The 20874-nt window shown below is 39.9% G+C and overlaps 2 protein-coding genes across 2 annotated transcripts in view; both read right to left on the reverse strand.

Moving 5' to 3' along the window:
- Positions 1-10123, reverse strand: part of LOC119420793 (oocyte zinc finger protein XlCOF6-like) — a 10175-nt gene extending 52 nt beyond the window's left edge. The window contains exons 1-4 of the mRNA XM_037688220.1: positions 10063-10123; positions 6799-7146; positions 5477-5773; positions 17-1747 (exon numbers count right to left, since the gene is read on the reverse strand). Coding sequence (XP_037544148.1) covers positions 17-1747; positions 5477-5773; positions 6799-7146; positions 10063-10123 — 2437 coding nt within the window. The remainder of the gene's footprint in view (positions 1-16; positions 1748-5476; positions 5774-6798; positions 7147-10062) is intronic.
- A 2053-nt stretch (positions 10124-12176) lies between these two features.
- LOC119420794 (zinc finger protein 2-like) overlaps positions 12177-20874 on the reverse strand; it is a 40544-nt gene continuing 31846 nt past the window's right edge. Inside the window, exons 2-3 of the mRNA XM_037688221.1 lie at positions 18550-18885; positions 12177-14025 (exon numbers count right to left, since the gene is read on the reverse strand). Of these exons, the coding sequence (XP_037544149.1) occupies positions 12329-14025; positions 18550-18885 (2033 nt within the window). The 3' untranslated portion in view covers positions 12177-12328. The remainder of the gene's footprint in view (positions 14026-18549; positions 18886-20874) is intronic.

Raw genomic sequence — 20874 nt, forward strand, 5'->3', positions numbered from 1 at the left:
TGTTCACAAACATCACAAGCAAATGGTTTCTGTCCTGTGTGGATTGTCAAGTGTCTGCTTAAATGTGACTTTCGTACAAATCTTTGTCCACAAACATCACAAGCAAATGGTTTATGTCCCATGTGGCATCTCATGTGTCCATTTAAAGTTGACTTTCTTACAAATATTTGTCCACAGACATCACAAGCAAATGATTTCTGTCCTATGTGTAGTGTCATGTGTCTGTTTAAAGTTGACTTTTGTACAAATATTTGTCCACAAATATCACAAGCAAATGGTTTCTGTCCTGTGTGCTTTCTCATGTGTCTGTGTAAATTTGACTTCAATCTAAACCTTTGTTCACAAACATCACAAGCAAATGGTTTCTGTCCTGTGTGGACTGTCATGTGTATGTTTAAATATGACTTTCTTACAAATCTTTGTCCACAAACATCACAAGCAAAGAGTTTTTGTCCTGTATGGGTTATCGCGTGTTTGTTTAAATGTGATTTGTGTGCAAACGTTTGTCCACAAACATCACAAGCAAATGGTTTCTGTCCTGTATGTATTATCATATGTCTATTTAAATTTGACTTCCGTCTAAACCTTTGTTCACAAACATCACAAGCAAATGGTTTCTGTCCTGTGTGGATTGTCATGTGTCTCTTTAAAATGTACTCATTTCTAAACTTTTGTTCACAAACATCACAAGCAAATGGTTTCTGTCCTGTGTGGATTTTCATGCGTTTGTTTAAAACAGAGTTTGGTCTTAACTTTTGTCCCCAAACATCACAAGCAAATGGTTTCTGTCCTGTGTGGATTCTCAGGTGTCTGTTTAAATGTGACTTTCGTAAAAATCTTTGTCCACAAACATCACAAGCAAATGGTTTTTGTCCTGTGTGGGTTAGCGTGTGCGAGTTTAAATCGCACTTTCGTCGAAACCTTTGTCCACAAACTCCACAAACAAATGGTTTCTGTCCTGTGTGGATTATCATGTGTTCGTTTAAATATGATCTAAGTGCAAACTTTTGTCCACAAACATCACAAAGAAATGGTTTCTGTCCTGTGTGGCTTATCATGTGTCTGTTTAAATTTGACTTCTGTCTAAATTTTTGTTCACAAACATCACAAGCAAATGGTTTCTCTCCTGTGTGGATTCTCATGTGTCTGTTTAAATGTGACGTGTGCGGAAACCATTTTTCACAAACATCACAACTAAATGATTTCTGTCTTGACTGGATTTTTTTGTTTGAGCCTCCAGTTTTCTTCAGTCTAAAACATTTCTTACTAACCAAACAACTTGAGGACTCTAATCTTGAATGACCCGTCTTTTTTCTCTGAACAGACGGCTTGTGGAGAAATGGTTTCTCACACTCAGAGAAGCTGCAAGATTTGTTGACAGTATTTACACCTGACTCAGGAGTCCTGCTCTCCGTCCAGTCTTTGTCACGGTCTTCAGATTCTGATCCAGAGTCTGATGAGTCTTTTAGCTGAGAATCAGGATCATTCACATCTTCTTCACTGTCTTCAGTCTCTGACAAACTGGAATCATTTCCATGAGTATTTGGATCTGGGTTCCTGGTAATTTCTGCTCCTCCACAGTCCTTTCCAACAGTTGCTGCATTCATCTGGTCAGCTGAGCTGCTGTCCGGAAGATCTTTATCTTCAATTTGGTGCTGATGAAGTTTCACATAGAGGGGCTTCTGCTCCATAGCAGACCTCCATTCTTCAGAAGCTTCTCCTACAATCAGCATCATCTGCTGAGCATCTGCAGGCAACAATGAAATGCATGAACATTAAGGGCAGTTGTAACTTTCTATTCACACAAACATCACTTGTTGAGTTCACTGAGCAACTCAAAATAACATCTAATGCTGGACATCAGAAAAACCTCCTGAAACTAATTCATTTAAAGATGTCAAGGTAAAGACCAGCCATATCTCATATAAAATAACCACCAGCAAGTGTATAGAATGCAAACAAATAGAACTACAAATCCCAGATTGCACTGGAACCGCCAATGCAGCAACGCAAATCCAGTCTTTCAATCCTGATTACCCACCCATATTTTATTATTCTTTAATAGTTTTGTGCTGAAATTTAAGCTAAATATTCAAGAGAAACAAACTAAAAAAAAAACTTTTTAATTTAAACAGGTGACAGTGAGTTTTTGATTATTGCTCATTTTGGTTAAAAAATAAATAAAAGAACAGACTAAACAACAAGTTCATACCATGATTTGCCAACTTTAAAGGTACATAAAATTAAATTTTAATTTATAATAATCATTTGATGCAGATAGGAAAATACTCAAATGTTTTTCAAAACTATAATACAAACTATGACTCTGGACTCATCAGCAACACGTCGTTTCTGCTCCACATGCTGCTCAATCATTTTCTGCATTTGGCAGCACACTCACAGCTCTGATCAGATGTTTAAATACACTAACCATGGGCATGAATGAATGTCATTACTTGTTGATAAAAAAATACTAACCGCAGTGCTTCTACAGATCTAGGCAATCTAGAGTGGTTTCTAAAACCTCATGTAAAAAATCTGGTGGTGTAGTAATTTTTTTGCTTTGTGTGCAGCACTTTGGCCAATGGTCATTGTTTTTAAAATGTGCCACTGTATATAAATAAATTTGATTTGATTTGTTCGTGCAAAAGTTTAGATGTATCAATACTTAAGTGACACAGGAAATGTCTAGATCATAGCTGGTGTGAGCATGTTTTTACAGGATTTGGTCTGTGGCAACACTTACCAGCTGTGCTGGAAAACTGATCATGATATGAAAACTATCAGTGGAAACATTAGAGCAGGAGTGTCAAACTGTTACAAAATAGGGACAAAATTAAAAACTTGGTCTAAGCCACAGCCAATTTCAGACGATACAGTCACTCAAGTCAGATACCAGACATCTTCTCTGGGATGCAGGTTCATCAACAAGGATTGATCAGTCTCATTTGATGTTCTCTTTTGCTCATACCATGTCTAAATTAAAGATCACTGAAAAATGTTTTCTTTTTCTAGTTTCAAATTTAGCAAACTGTCAAAGAGAAGGCTGCTCAAAATGAAGTATTTATCAGTTTATTAGGCAAAATGAGAAGCTATAAAGTATTTTGCATTTAAAATATCACCTTGGTGGCGGGGAGGGGGGGCAGATAAGATGTAAGAAGGGCCAGATTTGGCCTGCAAGCCTTGAGTTCAACAGTGAGCACTAGAGGATAAACAAGAATTCCTGCTTAGCAGCATTGCTGAGCTGAAAGTCAGAGTTGTTCATGTTGGAGGATCTGTTTGAGAGTGGTAGATGACCATGGTCACAGAGATTCAAGTAACTGTCAGTTGTAGCATATATGATGTAGATGCTAAAAATCAGACAAAGTAAAGTGGTGATCAATCAACAGTATTAGTAGCAGGCCAGTTATCAGAAGGTTTTAACGTTTGCCTCATGAAGGGTAACGGTTGCAATTAAGAACACACAGGGACAGAAAAACAGTGCATAAGGTGCTTTGTATTAAATTTGATGTTATTTACAATACGTTTTTAAAAAAGCTGTTATCAATGTCATCAATCCATTCATTATTTCAATAAACAAAATATTTCAATAGATGAACAGATCTCCCAAATTATTCAGACTAAATCCAAATGCTGGTATAAATAGGGATGGGGCCGATCCAATCCAGTATCGGTATCGGCCTCCGATACCAGCATAATTTACGTATCGGATTTTTCCGATCCAACCTGCCGATATTTCCGATCCATGATGCAAGTTGATTTCAAACTACGGAATGGATTTCCTGAACGGCGGCGTGTCTCATGAACCAGAGTAATAAGACCCGTCTCACATTCAGGAAATCCATTTCATAGTTTGCAGCCAGCTACAACGGGAGGACTGAGTTAGCAGCACTGTGGCTAACAGCTAACAAACTTTTCATCTAAACATGTCCGCTGTGTGGAAGTATTTTACACTAGAAACACTACAAAACAAGACAGCAACGTGCAATGTCTGCAGAGCCATAGCGCCACATTAAACCGCAGTAAAGTTAGTTTTACGTTGGACATTCGAGCTCCGGGGCTTCAGCGGAGCGCTACTCTTTGCTCAACCCAAAACATGCAACTCGACCCCGGCCAGCCGCGTCCAATCTGCCCCGTTCAGTCTGCCAGTCTCTGAGGAGGGACAGACTGAGAGCGGCTGACCGAAATCAGGCATCCTGCTTTGGATTGAACAAGAAGAAAACATTGCTGAAACCACGGAGCTTGAATGTTTACAGAGAAGTTGCTAAACTTCATCATAATTAATGACCAACCACTATCAGTTGTAGAAAACGAAGGATTTCTCAGCTTGATACTTGCAGCCAAGATATAGTTTACCCTCCAGGAGATATTTATCAGTACAACAGTAGACAATCATAAAAAACATATGATTTGAAAATTATATATATAAAAAAAAAAAAACCAGCTACATTATAAAGTGATGTAAAATACTAAAAACAGGAACATGTCTGTTGGTTTATGCCAGGTGTCTGAAGCCATTTAACATTTTAGTTTATTTAATTCATTTATTCATTCATTTAAAAGAAACAAAATTTAAAAAAATCCTCAAAAAGTAAACAATGAATGAAAAGAGTGCAGAAAGAAAAATAAAATCTTATATCTGCCCCTTATTTAAAAAAATATAAAATAACTTTAAACAATCACTTAAATTAATCACTTTAATATTCACTTTAAAGCTAGGAATTTAAAAAAAAAAACATGTTTTGTGTTAGCAGAATTTAATTCTAACTTTAAAACTTATCCAACATTAATAAAACTTACCTCAAGTTGCCTTTTTGGACATGCATGCATAGATTTGTACAAATTGTACTTGAGAGGAGATTATTGCAGCCTCATATAAAATCAATGATGATCATGATATCGGAACTGGATCGGTATCGGCCGATATTCAGATTTAGGTATCGGGATAGGATAGGAAGTTAAAAATAGTGGATCGGTGCATCCCAAGGTATTAATCCCACAATTCACGAGATACCAAGACCAGAGCAATAGTCCAGATAAGATCGAGGGGTTTAAACAGTTCGATAAGTCAGTAAAGACTAAATAAGTCTTCAGGAGCCTTTAGCCCATGTAAAGGTTCTTGAGTGTGTGTAGGGAGCAGGCCACAGCGTCTCCTACCGCACAAAACAGATCCGATTCTGGCTCCGGGTTCTTTGGGCCTGAAGCCTAGTGGTAGCTCGTCATCATAGAAAACCTGGCTAGTTTGTTTGTTTCCAGTCTTTTAAGCACAAAACAGCAGTTTCTCACAGTTTAGAGTCATCTAAAAGCTGCAGCAGTTCTGAACTTCCCCAGTCACACACCTGCTCTCCCAAATGATGGGAGGAGCCATGTTTTTTCTATGAAACTCAAATCTCACAAAATCTCATGAGATTTCACACTTAGTCCTAAAACAGTGGACAAGGTGAAAGCATAAAATTGAGGAAATACAAGCACTAACCAGGCCGGAACCAACCAGCAGCTGAGCTGTTGGTTGGAAGATCTCCATCTTCCACTTGGTGCTGATGAAGCTGAGAGAACAGAGGTTTCTCTTCATCATCCTCACTCTTCAAAGGAACTGCAGTGAAGGAGAACCTGGTGTCATCAGTCTCCTCCTTCACACTGAGCTGCTCTACATCCAGACTGGTCCTCAGTTCCTCCTCTTCCTCCTTTATGAGGGTCTCTGGTTCCTTCTGGTCCACACCAGAACTCCATTCTTCAGGAGCTTCTTCTTTAATCAGCACCATCTGCTGAACATCTGCAGGGAACAATGAAACACATGAATAATAAGAACAGTTATAACTTTATATTCACACAAACATCACTGGTGTTATCACTGAGTTCACTGATCAGTTCAAAACAACATCTAATGCTGGACGTCAGAAAAATGTCCTGAAACTAAATCCATAAAAGAGAGAGGTCCTTATGGCTGACTCCCAGAAGATGGTAAAACATATAAAGAGATTTCTGACAACTTTCTCGTTGCAACCCTGTCATTGAATAATTATTTAGTAAATTAAACTACAAAAAACAAAGAATAAACTTTTACCATACCATACTATTTTATTTATAGAGCACTTAAAACAGCTACAAGACCAACCAAAGTGCTGTACAGACAGAACAACAGACAACACACAAAGCAAAATACAAAATGAAGTAAATCAGAATATAGACATAAAAACATTGCAGATAATAAATATGACGACAAACCAGTGTGGAGCATACAGGTTCACAACACAGATCATCTGGTGTTGAAAGCCACAGAATAGTAGTGAGTTTTTAAACGAGATTTGAAAACCGAGAGGGAGGGGGCCTGTCTGACAAGCAGAGGTAACTCGTTCCAAAGTCTTGGTCCTGCTACAGAGAAGGCCCTGTCACCTCTGCGCTTAAGACGAGTTCCTGGAACTGTGAGGAGCAACTGGTCCGCTGACCTCAGGGAACATGATGGGACATAAGGTTGTAGCAGATCAGACAGATTGTTGGGGGGGGGGGGGGGGTGACTGTTTAGTGATTTGTAGACATACAGGAGTATTATGAACTGGAGTCAAAGGTGAACCGGTAACCAGTGCAGTGAGGCCAAAACTGGTGTAATATGCTCTCTTTTGCCTGTACTGGTTAAAAATCGGGCTGCTGCATTCTGGACCAGTTGTAGTTGTGCAACGGAGGTCTGACTGATACCAAACAGGAGTGAATTGCAGTAGTCAAGCCTAGATGTAATGAATGCATGTATTACTGTCTCCAGGTTAATTTTACAAACAATTACAATGATCCAAAGATACAAACCTGATCTGTAGAGTCGAACACAATCTTCTCCACCAATTGCTGCTTTCATCTGGTCAGCTGAGCTGCTGGTTGGAAGATCTCCATCTTCCACTTGGTGCTGATGAAGTTGAGAGAACAGAGGTTTCTCTTCATCATCCTCACTCTTCAGATGAACTGCAGTGAAGGAGAACCTGGTGTCATCAGTCTCCTCCTTCACACTGAGCTGCTCTACATCCAGACTGGTCCTCAGTTCCTCCTCTTCCTCCTTTATGTTGAGGGTCTCTGGGTCCTTCTGGTCCACACCACAACTCCATTCTTCAGGAGCTTCTTCTTTAATCAGCACTGTCTGATGAACATCTGCAGGGAACACTGAAACACATGAACAATAAGGACAGTTATAACTTTATATTCACACAAACATCACTGGTGTTTTCACTGAGTTCACAGATCAGATCAAAACAACATCTAATGCTGGACGTCAGAAAAATGTCCTGAAAATAAATCCATAAATTTTACCTACATTGTATAAAAATACATTTTAACCATTTTATCTCACTGTCTGACATTAAATCAAACTAAAGTTTTACTATTTTAGTTCAGTTAGAATTTCCAAATTTTGTTTTATTTGCAAACACACACAGAGACAAGAAGTTCATTTTAGGAGACCTCTCCTGTGGTGTGATAAAACTAAAATTGTCCTGTTTGGTCATCGTGACCATCTTTACATTTGGAAAAAAAATTAATGAGCTTGAGAGTCTGAAAACATCATTCCTCCTGTGAAGCACGAGGATGGCAGTATCATGTTTTACTACAAGACTGGTGCACTTCTCACTTCACAAAACAGATGGTATCACAAGAAAAGACCATTATGAGGAAATACAGAAGCAACAAATCAAGACATCAGCCAGAAAGTAAAATCTAGGGAGAAAATGTGTCTTTTAAATAAACAATAACCCTAAGCATTCTGCAAAATTAGTAACAAAGTGGCTTAAGGACAACAAATCAATGTTTTTGGAGTATTTACCACAAAGACCTTAATCTGACAGAAAATCTGTGGCAGAGCTGTAAAAATGTGTGCGAGCAAGGCGGTCTAAAAACCTGACTCAGTTCTCTAAAGACATATTGGACAAAAATACACCCACCCACCTACCCACAACCAACCAACCAACTCACCCACCCACTCACTCCATCCATCCATTTTTTGCTTGTGCCGAAGTCGGGAAACAGCTTGAGCAGGGAAGCCCAGACATCTCTTTCCACAGTCACCTCTTCCAGCTCTTCTGGGGGTACCCCAAGGCGTTTCCAGTCCAACCGAGAGACATAGTCTCTCCAGTGTGTCCTGGCTCTTGCCTGGGGTCTCCTCCCAGTTGGACATGCCCGAAGCACCTCCATAGGGAGGTGCCCAGGGAGGATTCTTACCAGATGCCTGAACCACCTCAACTGGCTCTTCTTGATGTGGAGGAACAGAGTTTCTACTCTGAGTCTCTCCTGATAACTGAACTTCTCACCCTGTCTATAAGGGAGAGTCCAGCTACCCTGCAGAGGAAACTTGTTTTAACCACCTGTATCCACAATCTCGTTCTTCCGGTCACTACCCAAAGCTCGTGACCATAGGTGAGGGCAGGAACGTAGACTGACCAGTAAATAGAGAGCTTTTCCTTACAGCTCAGCTCCCTCTTCACCACAATGGACCTGTACAGAGTCCGCAATACTGCAGATGCTGCATTTATTCGTCTGCCAATCTCACATTCCATTCTTCCCTTACTCATGAACAAACCCCCAAAATACTTGGACTCCTCTACTTGAGGCAGAACCTCAACCTCAACATGAAGCGAGCAATCCGCGCTTTCCCAGTTGAGGACCATGGCCTCAGATTTGGAGGTGCTGATTCTCATCCCAGCTGCTTCACACTTGGCTGTGAACTGTTCTAATGAGAGCTGAAGATCACAGCACGATGATGCCAACAGGACCATATCATCTGCAAAGAGCAGAGATGGAATCCTGAGGCCATCGAACCCAAATCCCTCCGCCCCCTGGCTGCACCAAGAAATCCTGTCCATGAAAGTTATGGACAGAATCTGTGACAACGGACAGCCCTGGCGGAGTCCAACTCCCACCCTGAAGGGGTTCAACTTACTACCGGCAATATGCACCAAACTCTTGCATCGCTTGTATAGGGGCTTGTATAGAGACCGAACAGCCCGTAAGAATGGGCCCCCAATCTCATACTCACGGAGCAACCCCCCACAGTGTATCCCGCAGAACATGGTTGAATGCCTTCTCCAAGTATAGAAAACATATGTAGACTGGATGGGCAAACTCCCATGACTCCTCGAGGACTCTAGTGAGGGTAAAGAGCTGGTCCAGTGTTCCACGGCCAGGACTGAACCCACATTGTTCCTCCTGGATCTGAGGTTCAACCAATGATCAGACTCACTTCTCGAGAACTCCTGAATAGACCTTACCAGGGAGGCTAAGGAGAGTGATGCCCCTGTAATTGGCAGCACACCCTCCGGTCCCCCTTTTTGAAAAGGGGAACCACCACTCCAGTCTGCCAATCCAGTGACACTGTCCACGCAATGTTGCAAAGGCGTGTCAACCAAGACAGCCCCACAACGTCCAGAGCCTTAAGGAAATCAGAGTGAATCTCATCCACCCCCGGAGCCCTGCCGCCTCAGACCTTTTTAAACTAACTCAGCGACCTCAGCCACGGTTATGGACAAACCAACCCCTAAGTCCCCCGACTCGGCTTCCTCCATGGAAGACGTGCCAGTGGGATTGTTAGAAACTCATGGAAGGAAATCCAAACAGTTTGATCCAATTATAGTTTAGAGGCAATGTTATCAAATACAAAGAAAAAGGATGGTTACTTGTGATTTTGAAATAACTAATTATCCAAAGCAATTTCTCTAATTTTCTCATATTTGGGCATTTAAAAACTAGAAATAGTTTTGAGAATCCTAATTGCACTATAACAGGAAAAGTTCAGTCAGATTTAATGTCAGTGACACAAAAATGGCAGCGAGTCTTTATTAAAAGTGCATTTAAACATGTTTTAGTGTTTGTTACATCCCACTAAAACTCAGTTCAATGACTCTAAAGTAAATTGCACCTTGATCACGAGCTTTCTGGATCCACAAACAAGGTTCTGGCTGGATTGTTGAAATAAAGTGGCGAAAGTGCGACACTAGATCCACACGGTCCTCTGAAGATGCTAAGTCACTTCGCTACATAAACTGAAGCTAACATCATCACACACAAAAAGATTAATGTATTTATACAAACCTAATCTGTGCAGACGAACTCTGACGTTCAAAATAGCGTCATGGATTTTGTTTTGTTGCATTTTTCTTTTCAACGACACCGTTCCTCTTCATAATCTGGGTCTGTTTTGTCCAGAAACTTCAACATTTAGTCACCTGCTGCTTCCGGAGTCGTTGTTCAGCCTGCTGTCTCCACATCTGTTAGCTTTTGTTGATCTAAAGTTTCCTTTAACACTTACTGAGCCGAACTCAAGAAGGTGGATTCACTGTAAACTTTGCAGAAACTTTATAAATCGCTGAAAAGTAGAGACGATCTGTTTGAGGCTAAAGCTAAGTGCAACAATGAGTGACGCAGAAGAGCTTTGCCGGAGCTCGATTCGTTTGGTCTGAGTCACGTGATCAATGACGTCTGAAACTCCGAGGACCCAAATTATGTCATAGATTTGATTTAAAAAAAATTAAAAGGTGCTTTTATGTTTTGAAATTAAACATATTTATTTAATTATATAGCTATAATTAAATTAAATATAACAAAGGACAACGAACCAGAGAGCGACATAGTGTGACGCGGAGCCAGCCTTATGGGTTTAGTTTATCAGTGCAGCAGTTCTGTACATTATGTTACATTCACTGGAAAGTCTAACTTGTCCTTTGTTAAAGACGGGGGCTGGCTGCAGGCCACCGGACCTGGAAACCCGCCTCCAGCCCACGTCTCTTCCCTCGGCTCAAATCTCCCTCAGAAGTGGCAACTCACAATATCAATAAATGAGACTCTGTAAATTCCTTCATTGTCATCAGTTGAGTTTAATAGTGACAATCTGCTCCATTTTTAGCTTCCAGATGAGCCTTTCTGCCTGCTATTCAGCTGGGATTCTGCTCGCTGCCGTTTCGCCAAGAGGAAAAATATCAAACCAACTCGGGCCCTTGCTGTAACCTCCTGTCGATAAGCGCCCTGTCAACGTCAGTAATCTAGAGGAAACAACGGTTTCTGTATAATTATTTCCACTTTAATCATGAAAAACATCTAAACATTCAACCTGAGATGTAAAAGAACAAAGGATAAAGAAAGCAGTCACCAGATTTTATTCTAATTTTCAACTGAGTCTGATCTGCTGTTGCTTCATGGTAAAAATGGCACGACAGAGATGGAAGACATTAAAGCTTTTCAGTAAAAATACAAAGAACTTTCTCAAACCTAAAAAAAAGTTAAGTCAGGTCCTCTGGACGTTCAAAAAAAATGTAGAAACGTTTCGTCATACATCCAAAAGACTTCTTCAGTCTGAGGAGCTGTATTCAGCTCAGTTTTAAAAATAGCGCCTTCTCATAGTGGATCAACCAGTTTGCTGCTGACAACCAAAACCAGCTGCTCACATGATCAAGAAAGACCATGAGCCTAACGATGGATCGTTAGCACCATGATGTTTGCTTGCTATTCACAGGGGGCTGAGTGATACTAGCAATTGCAGAACTGTAAGAGGGGGACAGTTGAACATGGAGGCCTCCACCCCGTTTAATGACGGACGGTTTCTTTTCACAAAGATGGCTCCTTTACTCCTCTCTCAAACCATCGTTCCTCTCTGTCCAGGATGTGAACATCTTCATCCCTGAAAGAGTGACCGCTGGCCTGGAGATGAGTGTAGACCGCAGAGTCCTGGCCTGATGATGTTGATCTTCTGTGCTGGGCCATCCTTTCGGCCAGTGGCTGTTTAGTTTCCCCAATGTAAGACTGATCACAGCCCTCCTGACACTGAACAGCATACACAATATTGCTCTGCTTGTGCCAGGGGACTGAATCTTTAGGATGAACTAGTCTTTGCCATAATGTATTTTGTGGTTTAAAAGCCACTGGGACGTTGTGTTTAGAAAATAAACATCTCATTTTCTCTGATACTCCCTCAGCATATGGAATGACCACTGGTCTGGGTTCCTCCTTTTCACTTGATGGCTGACTGGAGTCCAGTTTGTTTCTTCTCTGCTTTTGCAGATCTTCAAGCTCCTCTGTTTTGTCTGAACAAAATAATCATGCTTTGCTTTGGTGTGGAGAGCTTCAGATGGTATGGTCCTCTCCTTATCATAGCAGTTAAGAAAATGAAGTTAAATAAATTGTGGGCTTGCTGTGACCAAAATACTTTTAATTAGTATCTATAATTGTATTCTTGAATACTTTAGGTTGGTTCAAAGGCACACATTACTGCAAATAAAAACTACTGCAGTTATGGAAAACAATAATTCAAACAATAGTCTTTACAAAAAACGCCAGAACTGTTGTTTAAAATTTGGGTGAACTCTTAAGTGTCATTAGAAACTGTCTTCATATTTAAAAGTGAACTGTTTTCTGTTCTTGAGTGGATTCTCAGGTGTTTGTTTAAATTTGACTTGTATCCAAACTTATGTCCACAAAGGTCACAAGAAAATGGTTTCTGTCCAGTGTGGATTCTCATGTGTTCCATTAAATCTGACTTATCTCTTAACTTTTGTCCACAAACATCACATGCAAATGGTTTCTGTCCAGTGTGGTTTATCATGTGCGAGTTTAAAAGTGACTTGCGGCTGAACATTTGTCCACAAACATCACACGCAAATGGTTTCTGTCCTGTGTGGTTTATCATGTGTCTGTTTAAAGGTGACTTGCTTGAGAACCTTTGTCCACAAACATCACAAGCAAATGGTTTTTGTCCTGTATGGATTCTCATGTGTATGTTTAAATATGACTTGTGTCCAAATCTTTTTCCACAAACATCACAAGCAAATGGTTTTTGTCTTGTGTGGATTATCATGTGTGAGTTTAAATGTGACTTGCAGCTGAACCTTTGTCCACAGACATCACAAGCAAATGGTTTATGTCCAGTGTGGATTCTCAGATGTTTGTTTAAATTTGACTTGTATCCAAACTTATGTCCACAAAGGTCACAAGAAAATGGTTTCTGTCCAGTGTGGATTCTAATGTGTTTCATTAAATCTGACTTATCTCTAAACTTTTGTCCACAAACATCACATGCAAATGGTTTATGTCCAGTGTGGTTTATCATGTGTCTGTTTAAACGTGACTTGCTTGAGAACCTTTGTTCACAAACATCACAAGCAAATGGTTTTTGTCCTGTATGGATTCTCATGTGTATGTTTAAATATGACTTGTGTCCAAATCTTTTTCCACAAACATCACAAGCAAATGGTTTTTGTCCTGTGTGGATTATCATGTGCGAGTTTAAATGTGACTTGCGGCTGAACCTTTGTCCACAGACATCACAAGCAAATGGTTTTTGTCCAGTGTGGATTCTCATGTGTTTCATTAAATTTGACTGATCTCCAAACTTTTGTCCACAAAGATCACAAGCAAATGGTTTCTGTCCTGTGTGGATTCTTATGTGTATGTTTAAATATGACTTGTGTCTAAATCTTTTTCCACAGTCATCACAACTAAAAGATTTCTGACTTGGCTGGATTTTTTTGTTTGAGCCTCCAGTTTTCTTCACTCTAAAACATTTCTCACTAACCAAACAACTTGAGGACTTTTTTCTTGAATGATCCGTCGTGTTTCTCTGAACAGACTCCTTGTGAAGAAATTGTTTATCACACTCAGAGAAACTGCAAGATTTGGTGACAGTGTTTACACCCGACTCAGGAGCCCAGTCTTTGTCATGGTCTTCAGGTTCTGATCCAGAGTCTGATGAGTCTTTCAGCTGAGAATCAGGATCATTCACATCTTCATCATCATCCTCACTGTCTTCAGTCTCTGAAAAGCTGGAACCATCTTTATGAGTATTTAGATCTGGGTTCCTGGTATTTCCGGCTCCTCCACAGTCCTCTCTAACCGTTGCTGTATTCATCTGGTTAGCTGAGCTGCTGGTTGGAAGATCTTCATCTTCCACTTGGTGCTGATGAAGCTTCATATGGAGGAGCTCTGGATCCTTCTGGTCCATATCAGATCTCCATTCTTCAGAACCTTCTACAATCAGTATAATCTGCTGACCATCAGCAGGGAACACTGAAACACATGAACATTAAAGGCAGTTATAACTTTATATTCACACAAACATAACTTGTTTAGTTCACTGATCAATTCAAAACAACATGTAATGCTGGACGTAAGAAAAACCTCCTGAAACGAATTCAGTGAGACAGACATCCCGACAGGTTATTAGAAGATGATTAAAAAATTAAAAAAATTTTAAAAAGCAGACATGTCAAGGTAAAGAAAAGCCATATTTCATGTAAAATAACTACCATCAGGTATACAGCATGCAAACAACTAAAACTACAAATCCCATAATGCACTGGAACAGCATGTGCCACAACATGAGGCCAACCTTTCAATCCTGCTTCTCCACCATTATCTTGTTATTCTTTAATAGTCTTGTGCTGAAATTTGAGCTAAATACTCAAGAGAACCAAACTAAAATAAACTGAAAACAGGAGACAGTTTTGAGTTTTTGATTGTTGCTCATTTGGGTTAAAAAAAATAAATAAAAGAACAGACTAAATACAAAGTTTTTAAGGTACATGAATTTTATTTTGAATTTATAATAATCATTTGATACTGAGAGACTCAATTGTTTTTTTTAAACAGTGATACTATAACTATATACTAGAACTAGAACTCTACCCAGATTTAATGTTTCATCAGCAACACGTTTCTCTCCACATGCTGGTGGAGACGCATGCTATTGTCTGCCTTTGGCAGCATGCTCACAGCTCTGATAAGATGTTAAAATACACCATCCATGGGCATGAATGATACATATTGTAGTGATATGGGGTGTAATATATATTCTGATTATCAGCCATGAGTTAAGCTCAAAAGATATGCATGTATTATGCAAATAACGTTGTCGTTTGGGCACCACCTCTCTCGGAGAGGAAAAATCTGTCTCTATTTACCCCAAAATAATGTAAATGCCAAAAATAATCACAAATTCAGTTGATTTTTATTTATTTTATCATAAAGAATAATAATCTGATATATATGGTGAAAATTATGCATGACAAAGTTAACTTAACATCAAATGGCTTTGATTCAAAGATCTAATTGATGATTAAAATTAGTGAAACTTAAAAGGCAGACTTAGGACTGGTTTCTGTTTGTGAAGGGTTAAAACTGTATCTAAGGTGAGCTAAGTTTGTCTGATAAGTCTATTGTGATGTCGGGTCACAAGCAAACCATGAGAGTTCTCCAGTTGAACAGCCTCCGGAGATACCAGGCAGGTAGGTGCAGATGGCAGCTCGTAAGTTGAGAAATCTCCCAAGTTACCTTGGCTATAGAAGACTGTAGTCCTCCCTCTGGACCTGGTTCAATGGATAACTGTTCTGGATTGATTACTCTCAGTTCACTCTGGGAAGGTGCTGGGTTCTGTATCTTTCGGTCCCGTCTCTCGTCTTGAGACGTCTGCAAAAATGTGCTTCTTCTCTCTCTTTTCTTCCTAGGATGTCTCTCTAGGAAGTATGAAGTTTGCTCAAAAATCGTCTGCTGAAGGTGATTCTTCTCTCTCTGAGGTCGTTTCTTCTGTTTCTTCTCCGAGTTTCAGTGTGAAGGCTTTGGAGTTTTTCTTAAAAGTGCAACTTAACTCTGTGTTAGAAGAGAGATGAAGTCTATCTCTGTGAAGAAGGGTGGTTCTAACTCTTGGCTTCGTTTTTTTTTCCATAAAGCTTTTATTAAATAAATTTAAAAATCTTTTTCTGCCTTAAAGGTTTCCTTTTAGAATGAGAAAATAAGACAAAAGTATTATCTTAAAGAAAGATTACTTAAAACACATTTTCTCATGAATAAACATACAAAATATGACATATTTTGAATCAAACTTAAAACATGCAATATTTTAACAGAGGTGTTGCTGTTGACTGTCCATCTCCTGTAAAAGGAATGTCATTAAAAGAAACAAAAGGGTGCTTATGGTGTTATGCAGTAAGACATTGACCCGAAGCACACGTTATTCTACCAAAGAATGGTTCAAGAAGAATAAAGTTCATGTTTTGGAATGGCCAAGTCAAAGTCTTAACTTTAATCCAATTGAAATGTTATGGAAGGGCCTGAAGCGAGCAGTTAATGTGAGGAAACCCACCAACATCCCAAAGTTGAAGCTGTTCTGTACGGAGGAATGATCAGTGCAAGACTGATCAACAGTTACCAGAAACGTTTAGTTGCAGTTTTTGCTACACGGGGAGAGTGGGGTGGGGGGTGGGGCACACCAGGTAGTTAAAGTAAAGGTTCACATACTTTTGCCACGCACAACTATGTACTAGGGCTGGGAACTTCTCTAAAAAATAAAATAAATCGGTATCAGTGTCAGTACCTTCACTTTGGTATCGGTTCCTGGACGGGTTTTTCTGGTACCAATTTTGTAATTAATACTAATTCTAATAAGAAGAAAATTACGTTACACATTACAGTACAAATCGTGAGTTTTATTTTTTAACTTGGGTATTTTTTCATTTCAAGCAGTTTTCTTGCATAAAAATAAACAAGTAATAAAAAGAACAGTTGCAAACATTGACACGTCAGTGTCTGATGCTCACTGCTACACACTGAGGACATTTTCACTTTTTCTTCAGAAAAATCAACATGTCTGCTTTCTCTGGACACAAACAAGCCCGCTCCTGGATGATGGTGTCTCCAGCAGTGCAAAATGTTTGCTCTGAAGGTGTGGATGATGCTTGTTGCACACACAGATACCTGGTTGCCAGTTTGATAGTATTGGCATAGTGTCCCTCACATCCCACCAGCAGGTCACTGGATCCACTGAAGTTACGGTTGATGGCAGACATCTGCACCTCTGTCTCTCTTCCTGAATCTTCTCTGTGGTTCTCTGGGGTTTAGGGCTCTTATCATCTCCCTAATTGACATTAGAACACAAAACATAAAAAATAACACGGTTGTGTTATTATTGCTCAAAAACCATTATCTAGGCTGAGAGATAAAAGCTTAACTGGTCAACAAAATCCTTTACAACTTACTTACCTCCACCATGAAGCCTCCACTGTAGAAACAGGCAGCAAACTTTTAACAACAAAGTTTGTGACTGTCCTGTGCCCCCTGTCCTAACCCTAACCCCCTCCCAAATCTCACTTTTCTTTTGTCTGTCCTCCTCACATCAGGGTCAGAGACTCCTGTGAAGAGAACATAAACATAAACAGTGAACATTAGGTGAACCGTTTAACCAGCTGACCAGATGAATGAGCACATTTTTACAAGCTAAGCTTCATCTGTTAGTGTCAATCTTTAGTTAGCTTTTGATTGTAGCTAGCTACATAGCCATAAAATAAAGCTACACACTAATATCTTAAAGTTAGCGTTACATGGATTCTAGTTTAACTCACAGCGATGCATGTATTAAGCTGCAGTAACGTTAACAAACGTAAACTTACCAGCTGAAACCCCAGACACAGATCCGTCCTCGGAGTTCTTTGATGAAGCGGATGTGGAATGTTGAATCAGGCCGTTCAGGCTCTCTAACACTCACAGGTTGACTTTAATGCTGAGAGGAAGAGGGGACGCTGCAGTCCTTCTCTCTCCTTGCAGACAAACAATGGAGCAATTTTCTGCTCGTAAATAGGCTCTATTCACAATTACGTCAGACAACTTCCGTTCGACGCCACACGCGCTGCACACGTGAACCCCGTCTGTGGGCGTAACCAGCGCCATAGACATACAGCTATACAGCAGCTCTATACAGCTCTGGGTGTAACCACATAGTCTGTTTGCTATATGTCTGCATTTTACCTGCCTGCGTGCTGAAACCACGTGACACGTTACAGCCGATACCGAAACTTGACACCGAAAGAAAAGTCATGTTTTAATCCATACACCGACTGAAGCAGTTTGGTCGGTGCCATAAAAGAACCTCGGTTCAGTATACAGCGCTACTATGTACAGTAATATTGGATAATTTCCCTCAATAAATAGGTGAAGTATAATAATTTTGTCACATTTGTTTAACTGGGTTCTCGTCATCTACTTTTAGGACTCGTGTGAAAATCTGATGATGTTAAAAGCCATACTTATGCAGAAATATGGAAAATTCTAAAGCGTTCACAAACTTTAAACCACCACTGTATATTTTAGGCATACAAATTTTCAAAGGAAAATCCGCACAAGTCTTTATATATGAGACACCAGATGTGTGAAATGAGAGCATGAAAGATGAAAAGTTCATTGTTGGCAGCTTTGATGCTAACAAATACTTAAAAAAATCTATCCATCCATCGTCTTCTGATTGTTCTGAAGTCGGGTCACGGGAGCAGCAGCTTGAGCAGGGTACTTAAAATATTATGTGGTAATTAAGATTTTTGGTTCTTAGCTTGTAGCAAGAAAAGCAGAAACAGGAACTGTTCATACTGTATATTCAAAGAGCACCAACAATTGATGTTTTAATGTGGTAACCATGCTTTGTTGTATCAGCAAGCTAAGCTAAAAACAAAATATAGTTATACAAGTTCTTAAAGACTAAGTTTGTTAGCTTCATTAAAACTGTAACTAAACTCCAACAAATATCACAGTTGATCCAAATTTACAAACCTAATTTGTAGAACTGAATTTTTGCTCCTCCACCAGTTGCTGCTTTCATCTGGTCAGCTGAGCTGCTGGTTGGAAGATCTCCATCTTCCACTTGGTGCTGATGAAGCTGAGAGAGCAGAGGTTTCTCTTCATCGTCCTCACTCTTCAAAGGAACTGCAGTGAAGGAGAACCTGGTGTCATCAGTCTCCTCCTTCACACCGAGCTGCTCCACATCCAGACTGGTCCTCGGTTCCTCCTCTTCCTCCTTTATGTTGAGGGTCTCTGGGTCCTTCTGGTCCACACCAGAACTCCATTCTTCAGGAGCTTCTTCTTTAATCAGCACCGTCTGCTGAACATCTGCAGGGAACAATGAAACACATGAACAATAAGGACAGTTATAACTTTATATTCACACAAACATCACTGGTGTTAGCCTGATAACTGAAGGATCTGCCTCCCATTCTGTTTTTGTAAATTCTAGGAACCACAAGTAAACCTGCAGCCTGAGAGTGAAGTGCTCTGTTAGGAAAATATGGAACAATAAGATCTGTAATATAAGATGGAGCTAGGTTGTTGAGGGCTTTGTAGGTTAGAAGTAGGATTTTGAATTCTATTTTGGACTTGACAGGGAGCCAATGAAGAGAAGCTAAAACTGGAGAAATATGATCTCTACCACTAACTCCAGTTAAGACTCTGACAGCAGCATTTTGGATCAACTGAAGATGTTTTAAAGAAGTATTTGGACACCCAGATAATAAACCATTGCAATAGTCTAGTCTAGACGTGACAAATGCATGGACCAGTTTTTCTGCATCATTTTTAGATGTTTCTAATTTTAGCGATAAATTTGCATTGGACAAAAATACAACAAACTACTGGACAATTTTCAGTCAGGTTATCCGGACAGTTTCTTTTGGCTTATTGGATTGTATACCTGGATTATTGAGCATGGACTTTGTTGTTTTCAACCAGTTTGACAAGACTGTCAACAAGGAAGAAGGCCGGCAATGGAGGAGGGGGCGTACCAAAGAGACCATCTTATCACAAGCAGAACTGGCTTGTTCCACTTTGGAGTAGGCTGTTGGAGGAAGAATCAATTTTGTTGTGTGTTTCCTTGACTGATGAAGCCTTCCGGACCGAAGGCGAAACGTTTCAGCACAAAAAAGAAACTGTCCAGATGACCTGACTGAAAAATGTTGGATTGTATACCTGGATTATTGAGCATGGACTTAGTTCTAAATCAACGTTTACGAGGTAAACCATAAGGTGGAGGCGATTTATGAGAATCGCAGGCCATCTGCGGCTTCTGGAACTCGTCAACGTGGTTCGACCTTGAGGGAGACTCATAACATGGATCAGTGGAATGGATTCCCACAACTAGGCCATTTTGGAACCAGAACGTCCAGATGGACTCGAGGCTAAAGGAAAAACTAATCCATCTGTCTGAAGAAAATCAACAATCAAAGTTTATCTGAATCTGACTCCCCGACGGCCTCGGAACGGGCAGACTATCAAATTTCTCCTGGGCCATGGGTAATCAAGGACAAAAGCATCATCTATGCCCCCCCCCGAAAACTTTCTGTGCAAGCTTATCAGAACTGCTGGCTGAAAGAACATCTTCAGAAACTGTGGCCGTTCTGAAAAAAACGCTCATGGACAAATCTCAACACCTTGATGTCAAATACAAATGTAATCATGTTTTAATTGTGCTTGCTGGTAGAGATTTTTTGATGTCTCAAATCTTGTCCTGATAGACAAGATGTGAAAGATCTTTTTTTGTAATCCCACTATCTACCCTCATGTTTCGTCCCCTTTTCCTATCCAAGATTATTATTCTGAAAAAGGATAAGAAAGGCAGCGCTTAGTTATAGTAGCAGCTTCGTGCACTCCATCTTCCGGATGACTGCATGTACATGTTCTCATTGTATCTCGGTGCAATGATAATAAAGCTTATTCTGATTCCGATTTAAAAACTAGAAATCGTTCTGAGAATCCTAATTGACCTATAACAGGAAAAATTCAGACAGATTTAATGTCAGTGAAACAAAAATGGCAATGAGCCTTTTTTTAAAGTGCATTTAAACATGTTGCTTTAGTGTTTGTTACATCCCACTAAAACTCAGTTCAATGACTCTAAAGTAAATTGCACCTTGATCACGAGCTTTCTGGATCCACCAACAAGGTTCTGGCTGGATTTTAGATATAAAGTTGCGAAAGTGCGACACTAGATCCACACGGTCTTCTGAAGATGCTAAGTCACTTAGCTACAAAAACTGCGGCTAACATCACACTAAACAACATGAATGTATTTATACAAACCTAATCTGTGCAGACGAACTCTGACGT

This window comes from Nematolebias whitei, chromosome 14 (genome assembly GCF_014905685.2).
Source record: "Nematolebias whitei isolate Nwh7 chromosome 14, NemWhi1, whole genome shotgun sequence".
Lineage (NCBI taxonomy): Eukaryota > Metazoa > Chordata > Actinopteri > Cyprinodontiformes > Rivulidae > Nematolebias > Nematolebias whitei.